At 35.5% G+C, this 11,801-nt stretch overlaps 1 protein-coding gene and 1 pseudogene across 1 annotated transcript; one reads left to right on the forward strand and one right to left on the reverse strand.

The window, feature by feature from the left end:
* Positions 1–1,929: 1,929 nt before the first annotated feature.
* LOC130506428 (agamous-like MADS-box protein AGL36) lies at positions 1,930–2,937 on the reverse strand. Its single transcript, XM_057001070.1, has one exon. The coding sequence runs from the start codon at positions 2,935–2,937 to the stop codon at positions 1,930–1,932; it is 1,008 nt and encodes a 335-aa protein (XP_056857050.1).
* A 2,602-nt stretch (positions 2,938–5,539) lies between these two features.
* On the forward strand, positions 5,540–11,440 carry LOC108825438 (DNA polymerase alpha catalytic subunit-like; annotated as a pseudogene).
* The last annotated feature ends 361 nt before the right edge of the window (positions 11,441–11,801 follow it).

Consider the following 11,801-nt stretch of genomic DNA (forward strand, 5'->3'; position numbering starts at 1 on the left):
TTTATTTTAGTGTCAGTTTCTTGTTATATCGTTTCTACTGTTATCAAGTGTCATTTTTTTTGCTACATTCCACATATTTAGTTCTTTATCCGGAATACACGACTTGGAACACGGATTGTGTCACATCTTCAAATTGATCCGTCGACGGTGAAGAATTCAGCATGTATATATCGAAGGTTAATTTGCGCAAAACTAGAATGACACGAATTATGATGATTTTCTTTTTGAACAAATGGTTCTATTGAAATGCATGATCAAATAAACAAAGATATGACTTAAGATAATCTGTTCATATTTTGTAAGAATAAAATATTTAAATGTAGCCTTGGATATATTAGGGTGGGCCATAAATAATATTTTCAGTTTACGTAACATTCATGTTACGAATTTATATTGGATTTTCTTAGGTTTTTTTTGTCGCTTGGATTTTCTTTGGTTAACATGCTATTTCTGCAAACTGCCATGAAAAAATGCAAATAGATGTTAAACTACGAGTTAGGGACAACATTCAACTGGACGGAACAACAAACGGTCGTCAACTTTAAAACATGCACAAACTTCTATGTATAATCTCAATAGACAAACACAAAGTGTTATTTGTTTCTTGCTTGTTAAAAACAACAACTACATATTGCAATAGCATTAGCAATGATAGGTTTTGTTATTTTTGTTCTGCATGTGGTGAGTTTAATGTGGTATATTATGTTAGAGAAGCGTTTCAAAGTTGGTATAAATTCTAGGGACCATTTCAATAATGTTTGGATCCACAGATTCTCAGGCTCGATTATACAAAAGCATGAACAAGTCAATGAACATGACCACTTTAACATCTAGTCCCACAAATTCATAAAATGGTCTATCGACCCATTAAGGGTTCTACCCAACGAAACCAAATTTCAATTCTAACGAGATTCACAAGCTTCAAATCATTACAAAAAAACACAAAGAATTTGAACCTTCAAGATGATTTCATGGATGGATTTGGAGAAGCCCGACAAAGACAGAGATAGAGAGAGACTGTTACACCCAATGGAGAGATTGAAGAATCGACAGAGAAGATGGAGATGGAGAGATCGAGTTTGGAGGAGGAAAAAGAAAAAAAAAGGATTTCGCGAAGGAGAGAGAGAGAGAGAGAGACATACAGAATGGAGGTGATATCCAATAAGAGGGACACGTTAGGGGTTTTTAGTATTTCTTAAAGCTCCTTGTTTGACACCGGTTCTCTTGTTTTTAGGCATTTTTGATTTATTTTTTTCTGCTTTTACTTAAGAACCTCTTTGCTACAACCTCCAATGGAAGTAGTCTAAGATTGGTTTAGGAACAGTGAAGACATGTTTAATCATGAGTTGTGGTGTATAATGTGAATATGTTTCTGCTTAGTGAGAGAAACACTAAGTATTTTTTGAGGACTTGTTTTTCAATCGATATGAATCATATGATCATGTATCTTTTTTTTCTCAGTGAGAGAAACATTAACGAATCATTACAGACTTGTTTCTTTCAATTTTGTAAATATGTTTCTGACTAGTGAGAGAAAATTAAGAAATCATTGGAGAATCGTTTCTTAATGGAGGATATCATCATTTATCTTAATAATATCAGTGACTATTTATTGAATGACATGTGTCAATAGGAAGATAGTGTCGTATAATCAATGGTTTGGCTAAACATATTTGTTTGCTAAATGCTCGTTGCATTAGCATTATTCATTCGCGACCTTAGGGAACAATAATCTTTATGTGATTTGATAGCAAAAACAAAAGTCTTTTTCGAAATAATAAACTTTCAAAGACAATATCGTACACGATACAATACTGCCTGATAATGATAATAATATAACTGATTTAAAGGCAAAAACCTTTAAAAATTACAATATGAAATTTCAGAAATGCAAACGCACACATTTAGTTCAAATCCAAACCATGTTGGCTAACACTTATTATCGATGCTATGATCAGAAAGATCGGCGGCAGGTGCGGCGGTGGTGGTGGTTGTGACAGGCATCTGACTGGTGATTGGTAATTGGTGGTAGCAGTAGCTGTTGTCGTCCATTGAAGCAACGCTGGCTTGAACATCACTCATCTGCTGAGGTTGTCCCATCAACAACGATTGGTGTTGATTTGGATACTGATTTGAACTCTGTCCCTGATCAAGACTCAAACATGTATACATGTCCTGGCTCGAACCGTTGAACCTAGGCTGGGTCTGATCATAAAAGTTACCAAGAGATTGGTATTGAAATGGTTCTTGAAGATTCATATTCTGATGATGAACATGATCATTAGAACCACCATGAGCTTGCTCATTCACACTCATATCCATACCATCATATTGACGCATATGATCATAAAATTCAGTAGGGTTACTTACCAAACCCTCGGTTCCGACAGCAAAAGGGTCCACATCACCAACAACAGGACCAGATGCATCTGTGACAGCGACATTAAGAGCACCAATCGGCTCGAGGAACTCGGTCCTGTGAGTTAGCTTATTGACATTATCATCAATTATAAGATTCAGTGCTTCAATAAAACCTGGATCAGAATAGTGATGTGGCGACATCGCTTTCCCCTTGAGAAGATCGAACATAACCTCTTGAACCTCAATCTCTCGATTCTCTTCATCTATCCTCATCAGTTTCTCTCTTTCTTTCTGGATCCTCTCCCACAGATACCTCTCTTGGTCATACATCTTCTTGTACCGTTGCTCCGGCAGAACATCCAAAAACTTCAAGCACACTTCTTTAGCGCCTTCCTTTGACGGGGAAAACTCCGGCTCCGTATTGTCGCAGCTGTTGATAACCGCACAAGCTTTGACACCACAGAGAGTAGCCAGCTCGTTGACTTTCTTGATAATACCTTTCTTCCTCTTCCTGAAACTTTGCTTCCTTGCAAAGTCATCAGTTATGGGTTCTAGTTTTAACTTTCCCCTTGGCATTGTTGTATGTAAGTGAATGATAGAGATATGTTGGCACTTCTCTTGTTTATATAGCGTAATGAGAGGCTGGTACTAGGTACTGTATGCAAGTCTTATCAGTTTCTTTGGGTAATTAATGCTAAATTGCGGTAATATATAATTTGATAGTTACAAAAAGAGTAAGTATATATATAATATCAAGTCTGTATATACATTATTTATGAGCTGGCAGTAGTGCAATTTCTTTTGTTTTTTCTTGAAAAATACTTGATATTATATATATACATACTCTTTTTGTAACTATCAATTATATATTACCGCAACATAGCACTAATTACTCAAAGAAAGTGATAAGATTTGTATACGTAATATCAGACTCTCATTACACTATGTGAAATTTCTTATTACCACCTATCGTTATGTTTTTAAGTTTTCTATAATTAGTTTGTATTAGTATATTAATCTTATTTTTATAAAACTAAATTTTAACACTTGTTCATAATTTTGAAGTTATGTAATATTTGTGTGTTTTTTGTAGAAAAGAGTTAGAAATTGTCAATATAAATGGAGAATTGAAGATGCAAAATTCGAGTTTGTTTAATATCATGATAAAATAGTATTTAAATGGATTTTACAATTGTCAGATAATCATTGGATATAATAGATAACAATCATGTAATTTTAGATATTATTTTGTATCTGATTTGTTTCCTTTTGTTGAAGTAATTAAAGAACCAAGAAAACAGTAAATGTCAATGCAAATTTAGAATAAAATGTTGCCAGCTAGTGCTGCGTAGGTAGCATGATAATTACAGATCATATCCAATGGTAAATTCATCGAACGGTAAATTCATAAAATTCTAACAATAGTACAAAATATGCTTATTATCCGAGATCCGGATTTGATCTGAAATCCAGTCCGGATCCTTTCAAAAAATCCATATATCTCGAAGGGCTGAATCCGAATCTTGGTAGTAAAATGTAGGATGTGTTCCAAACAGATCTGAATATCTTAATTTTTTAGTCCGAATATCTAGATCCGTAATTTTTAATAATTATTATAAAATAATAATATCTATATAATTTTGTAATATTATACATAAAAATAATCAAAAACATTATATACATTTTCGCTTTTAGTTTATTTTCATATATATTAATATACTTTTTATTTATTTTAAAGATCAAAATCTGGATCTGAATATCCGCCGGATTAGATAATTTAAGAATTCCAATAGATATAAGAATAGTAAAATTATGGATCCATCTGATAGAGATAAGCTTGCTTAATCAATGCACTGAGATTAGGGTTGGAAAGAAGAAGAGAACTTTAACCAGCGGGTTAGCCTAGTGGTACTTGAGAGAGCTTCGGTCTTAATACGGTCCTAGGTTCGATTTCTATTGGCCATACGGATATGAATTCATTGTTTTCGGCTCATTTGAATGTCCAAAAGAGGGTCTATCCGTGGGCTGTATCTCCACCCAAAAATTAGGTTTGTATCATCATTAATCCGAGTTTAACCCTTTTCAGTTCAAAAAAAAAAAAAAGAACGAGAGCTTAGAGACGAAAGCTGAATCAGATATTTTCTGATTATATTATTTTTAATTATGTTTTTGATAAAAGGTAATACGACAACGTTTCCTCATTTATTAAAGACTCTTCCACAACACGAGTCTGTCCATGCACCCACAGCACGAGTCTCTACATGCTTCTATCTTCTCCAACGTTTTGAAAACCGACCCAAACACTGAACCGGACTACTTACCGGATCACTGGGTTATCGGGTCGACCGCGGATTAATAAATAAATCAATTTAGTTATATAATAATATATTAGTTATGAAAATAAAAATATAGAAACTAAAGTTAATATTATCTACATTTTTCTAAAACATAAAATAGTAGTTTGGATAGGTATATATTTTATGTTTAAAAAACATTTAAAAAATACTTAACTTTACTTTTTTATATTTTCATTTTCATTTGATATACAAACTATAAAAAATAGCTTAGACTATTTAAGTTAGAAAAATGTAAAACAAAAAAAATTATTTGTTAATCGACAAAGAATAGAGTTATAAAACTTAAAACTTAGAATAGATTTTACTACAGATTTATAATAAATAAAATAATCAAAAAACAAAAAAGAAAGAAGAAACAGAAGATACATAGTCAGTAGAGACTAGCAGAAGAAGAAGAACGATGAAAAAAAAACCGAAAGAAACCTAATTTTTAATTGGAAATTTAAAATATAAAAGAGAATCTAAAAAATAATTAAAAGTTTTAGAAAATGTAAAAGTTATCTATTGATTCAACCAATGGTTCAACCGGTACCGGATTTCAGATTTTAGTAGGTTTCTGTGGATTTTTGCGGGTTTTTAAATTTTGGATTTTTCACAAAACGTGAACCGGATTTATTTCGGATCATCGAATTTACCGGTTCAACCGCGTGTCCGGATCCGGTTTCAAAACACTGATCTTCCCTTAGAAAATAAATTGAAGCTAACGTATAACAGAAGCCCATTAATATTAGGCTGATCGGGCTTGAAAAGTTATTAATGGCGCCAAAATAAAAATAGATTTCCCCGCCATCCCCATCGACCTAAACCTATAAATTGGATACTGAAAAAACCCCAAATCAGAAGAAACTGAAAAAAATGGCCGGCGACAATTCGACGGAGGCGTCATCGAGTAGGAAGAACTCCCTAGGACTGGAACTGCCCATCTTCCAAGGTAAGGAGGAGCCAGAGCCGACGGATGAATCGGGATTTGATTTGGATGCTGCTGATGATGGTTCACTTCGTTTTTACATCCTCGACGCTTACGAGGAGGCTTTTGGCGCGAGCATGGGCACAGTGTATCTGTTTGGGAAGGTGACTCACTCATTTTTAATTCTCCTTTGACCTTATGGTTAATATATATAGAGCATTATTAATTCGGCTGTTACCCTCTCTTTTAGGTTAAAACGGGAGATACGTACAAGAGTTGCTGTGTTGTAGTTAAGAACATGCAGAGATGTGTTTATGCTATTCCAAATGTGAGTTCTGTGACTAACGTGTGTCGCACGCTAATACGAAGCAATATCCTATCTTCTCTATTATATATTGTTTTTTTTTTGACCTTGTCTTCTTAGGAAATGGCATCTGGACTGAAGAACGAGATTTCTCAGCAACTGTTACGACTCGACGTTTCGAATTATAGCATGGCACTTGTCAAGGTTTGGGTATTTTACCTTTTTACTTTTTACTTTTCATGTACTGTTTAGCAGCAAAAACTTTTCTTTTTTTACTCTCTACTCTGCTCTCTCCTTGGATGAATATCAGAGAAGCTATGCATTTGAGAGGCCTGATGTGCCAGCTGGCGAGCAATATGTTTTGAAGATAAATTATCCATTTAAGGTGCCTTTTAAAGCTTTAAGTCACTCTAAAAATTGTCTTTTTTTTGTTGTTAATTCTCTTACATCTCAACACCTGTCTGTCTCTGTTGTTATCATAGGATCCTGCACTTCCAGAAGACCTTAAAGGGGAGTCTTTTTGCGCTGTGCTCGGCTCTCACACCAGGTTTTAGTTTCTTACTGCTGAGTTTCTATTTACCTTTCCCTGTTTTTAATAGTTGATCGGTTAGTTTTGCATTTACTGGTCTTTTCTAAGCTTCTTATTTAACTATGTATGTATGTCAATTTATATGGCAGTGCTTTGGAGCTTTTTATACTTAAAAGGAAGATCATGGGACCTTCTTGGCTGAAAATTTCAAACTTCTCTACTAGTTTAGCTTCTCAACGAGTAAAAAGCCTTAAAAATAGTATCTTGCTAGTTATTTCTATTTATGTTTTATCTCCAAATAATGAGGACTTGAACACTTGTGCAGGTGAGCTGGTGCAAGTTTGAGGTTACTGTTGAATCTCCGAAGGCTATCACTGTTTTAGTCCCGGAGGAAAAAGTGGTTCATCCTCCTCCTGCTGTCGTCACAGCTATAAACTTAAAGACTATAGTCAATGAAAAGCACAACATCACCGAGATTGTTTCGGCCTCTGTTCTCTGTTTTCACAACGCCAAGGTTTGTGAAAAATGTTTTTTTTTCTTGCTCAAATGACACTCTCTTAGTAGCTTGATATTTTATGTCCTTTGGTGTTTCAGATTGACGCTCCAATGCCAGGTCCAGAAAGAAAGAGATCTGGTGTTCTGTCTCATTTCACTGTCGTTAGGAATCCTGATGGAACAAGCTACCCAATTGGTTGGAAGAAAGAAGTGGCTAACAGAAATTCAAAGAACGGCTGCAGTGTTTTAAGTTTTGAAAACAGGTATTCATTCCGCAGCTATTGTTGTTGTGTACTGGTCCTATTATTTGCTTCATCCAACATTTTTTTTTGTTTATTTTACTGCAGTGAAAGAGCTTTGCTGAACCGATTGTTTCTGGAGTTGAACAAATTGGACAGTGATGTTCTTGTGGGGCATAATATATCAAGGTTTGATCTGGATGTCCTTCTCCAAAGAGCCCAGGCAAAGCAACTAATCTTTTTACCATCTAAATATGACTGTGTCTTTAATTTTTATGTTAGTAGAAGTAACATTAATAAGACATAATGTTTTTATTTAATGCATTATATACATCATTTAGTCCATTTTCTCAGTCTCTCTCTCTCTTTTTTGTTGTTGTGATGATGACTTAACTGAATGACTACTGTGCAGACTTGCAAAGTATTGAGTAGCATGTGGTCCAAAATTGGCCGTCTCAAACGCTCGTTCATGCCTAGGCTTAAAGGGAACACTAATTTTGGGCTCATGTCTTGCATTGCTGGGGCTATTATGTATGATGATCTTCAACTCTTACAAGCAGAGTGATAAAGCGTAGTCCCTCACCTAATAAGCTTCTGGTTATTGCAGGTCAGTTATTCGTTAACAGACCTTTCAAAGACACAGCTGAACCGGGACAGGGAAGACTTATCACCTAATGACATTCCGAAAATGTTTCAGTCCTCTAAAACACTTGTGGAACTTGTAAGTTCTTTAATTCGTCTCCTCAGTCTTTTTTTATACATATGAGCTGGTACTTCCTCACTAGGGACGACAGGTTACGATTCCTTTTGGTTTTCTTCGGTTCAGATTGAATGTGGGCAGACAGATGCATGGTTATCCATGGAGCTCATGTTTCATCTAAGTGTTCTTCCTCTCACTCTCCAGCTTACTAACATAAGTGGCAACCTCTGGGGGAAAACTCTTCAAGTACTGGCTCCTGTTCTACCTCTCTCACTCTCTCTATTCCTGAAACGTTATGCGCTCTGATTTTTTTTTCTTTTCCTTACCAGGGATCCAGGGCGCAAAGAACTGAATACTACTTACTACATACATTCCACTCGAGAAAGTACATCCTCCCAGACAAAATCTCGCAACGTATGAAGGATATAAAGTCATCAAAAAGAAGAATCAGCCACAGTGTAGATGAATTGGATGCTGACTTGGATCTGGAAAATGATGGCAGAAAAACAAAGAAGGGTGGTCCAGCCTACGCTGGTGGATTGGTTTTGGAGCCAAAGAAAGGCTTATACGACAAATATGTGTTGCTTCTTGACTTCAATAGTCTATACCCGTCTATTATACAGGTTAAGTAGCGGGAGCAGACTGTTTAATTTTTTCTATTTCTCAAGCCTTGAAATTACTGTTTCCACTTGATTTGTGTGCATAACGTACGTTGGTAATTTCAGGAATATAATATATGTTTCACGACTGTACCACGATCAGAAGATGGTGTTCCTCGTTTACCTTCTAGTCAGACACCTGGAGTTCTTCCAAAGGTATATTCACCTTTACACTAGTTGCTTTATTATTATCTGTTTTAGGTAGTGATTGCTTCATTTTGTAGTTCAGTTAAACTAACCTTGACAATATCTTCTAATCTGTAGCTCTCTATATCTCTTGTCTTTGTTTTTAGTTGATGGAACATTTGGTCAGTTTAAGGAAACGTGTCAAACAAAAGATGAAGAAGGAAACAGGTGTCAAGTACTGGGAGCTTGACATTCGGCAGCAGGCATTAAAACTCACAGCCAATAGGTTTTGTGTTTAATGGTATTAGCATTCTGCTTTGCAATAATGTTTTATATTTTAATGTTTCATCATTCTAAACGGAAGCATGTATGGATGTCTGGGGTTCTCTGATTCAAGATTCTATGCTAAGCCTTTAGCAGAACTCATAACACTGCAGGTAAGTTATGTTTTTTTCTCTATTCTAGTGACAAATTTTTCTTTGTTTTTTTTTCATGAAATCCGGTTAATTCCCTAACATTGCAGGGAAGGGAGATCCTGCAAAGAACCGTAGATCTTGTGCAGAATCATTTAAACCTGGAGGTATCACCGGACTAAATGCATTTCAGTAATGTAATGTGTCAACATGTTGGGGGAATATTGAACATGTTGCTTTTTTACGCAGGTGATTTATGGTGACACAGATTCAATCATGATTCACAGTGGACTAGATGATATTGAAGAGGTCAAAACCATCATAACAAAAGTCATCCAAGAGGTAGGAGGTTGGATAATATAATAGATTTATCTCCAGCTTTTCACCCTTAAAACGAAGCTATATACTATATGATTAGACCAAATATTCATTTAATGGTTGCAACTTTTAATGTTCGATTTCCTGATGCATGAAAGACAATTAATGGATAACTCAAGTTGGGTCTCACCTTGTCTCTTTTAATATTATAGGTCAATAAGAAGTACAGATGTATGAAAATTGAGTGTGATGGCATATATAAGAGAATGCTAATTCTAAGAAAAAAGAAGTATGCTGGCGTCAAGTTGCAGTTCAAAGACGGGAAGACTTGCGAGGTAAAAATATTTAAATTTACACATCCTTTTTTTTTCAGAAAATTTTTTAGGATACTAAACGCATTGGTCCAATGCAGGAAATTGAAAGAAAGGGTGTGGATATGGTTCGTCCAGATTGGAGCTTACTCTCCAAGGAAATTGGAGATTTATGCTTGGCTAAGATCTTTTATGGAGGGTATATATGTTGTAAACATTCACTCAAGAATATTACTTTTTACTCTCTCTCTCTCATGCAAACACACAACAAAATCTTGTCATATTTTTCAGGTCGTGTGAGGATGTTGTTGAAGCAATTCATAACGAACTTGTGAAGGAGTTTACTCTTCTTTTTCATCTTTTAACATGTGGCTTTGATCAATGCAACAGATAAAAGAGGAAATGAGAAATGGGCCAGTTGCACTTGAAAAGTATGTCATCACCAAGGCCTTGTCTAAGTCACCTGAAGCTTATCCAGATTCCAAAAGCCAACCACACGTTCAAGTAAGTATTGAGAGAGCTATTATTATTATTATTATTATTATCCACGTTATTTCACATCTTCACTAAACTTTGAGTGTGTGCTTCTCACTCAGGTCGCACTCAGAATGAGGCAACATGGTTTCAAAGAAGGTTTCAGTGCTAAGGATACTGTACCTTATATAATCTGCTATGACCAGGTTCCCAAACCAAAAAGACCAGCTTAATATTATTATCCCATATCCAATCGTTTTCCTACTAATTAAAAAAATATATTTTAACCTTCTGTAAGCAGGGCAATGCTAGCTCTGCCAGCTCAGCAGGGATTGCCAAACGCGCTAGGCATCCTGATGAGGTGAAATCAGAAGACAGCAGATGGTTGGTTGACATAGATTACTACCTGGCGCAGCAGATTCATCCCGTGGTGTCTCGTCTATGCGCAGAGATTCAGGGAACAAGTCCTGAGAGGTTAGCCGAGTGTTTAGGACTTGACTCATCAAAGGTAAAACCAGCTTTCATTTAAAAGCCAATCTCCAATTCTGATAAATGATTAGAAATACTGTTTTTTTATAGTATCAAAGCAGATCAAACGATACTACTGGCAGTGATCCTTGTGCATCCCTCTTGTTTGCTACAAGCGATGAAGAAAGGTAATGTATATCTTAAATCCAATTTTGTAATTTGCTAATTTTCTCCAAGAATCTGCAACAACGTAATTTACATAATGTAACAAAAAAAAACGCAGATATAAAAGCTGTGAGCCGTTAACACTAACATGCCCCAGCTGCTCTGCTTCTTTCAACTGTCCATCTACTTCTAGTTCAGTTTGTGCGTCGATCAGTAATAAGTCTGGTTCTTCTACATTCTGGCTTAAACTGCACTGTTTGAAATGCAAGGGAAGAATATCCCCTGCAATGATAGCTAACCAGGTAAGGCAAAGGGTTGGATCCTAATTTCTACTTAAACCTTTTTTATCCTTTGATTTGGTAAATAATTAACTTTTAATAATTATCATGAATTTTCAGGTGAAAAGGAAGATTGATGGGTTCGTGTCAATGTACTACAAAGGCATAATGATGGTGAATATAAAAAAAACCTTCTCACCTGTGGTTACTAAGTCAAGGCTAATGAAAGCTTTCCTTGTTACATTTTGTGTTCAACAGTGTGACGATGAGTCTTGCAAACACACTACTCGCAGCCCCAACTTTCGTCTGTGTTGGTTTAAGCTTGGTTTAACTTGAAGTGGAAGTTATCTTAATCCTAATAAGATTATGATTATCTATAAGGATTAAGATATATCGAAAGTAGATTACTATTAGGAATAGGTTTTTTCTACTACTATATATATGAAAGCATGTAGGTTGAATCTATCACGAGTTTGTGTGAAAGATCAGAGTCTTAGTTTTTGAGATATTTTTCTAAGGCAATACGAAGTTTGTTTTGGTGATTCGAGTTCTTGAGTTCTAAATAATTGGTATCAGAGCCTCTATTAAAACAGAGACTTTATCGAAACAGAGTTATGGAGAAAGCTACTACCGTGGCAGAGGTCAAAGACGAAATCGAGATGAGCAAAGAAAAAACAGGACCTTCGTCTATCAAGTT

Source organism: Raphanus sativus, unplaced genomic scaffold (assembly GCF_000801105.2).
Source record: "Raphanus sativus cultivar WK10039 unplaced genomic scaffold, ASM80110v3 Scaffold3230, whole genome shotgun sequence".
Lineage (NCBI taxonomy): Eukaryota > Viridiplantae > Streptophyta > Magnoliopsida > Brassicales > Brassicaceae > Raphanus > Raphanus sativus.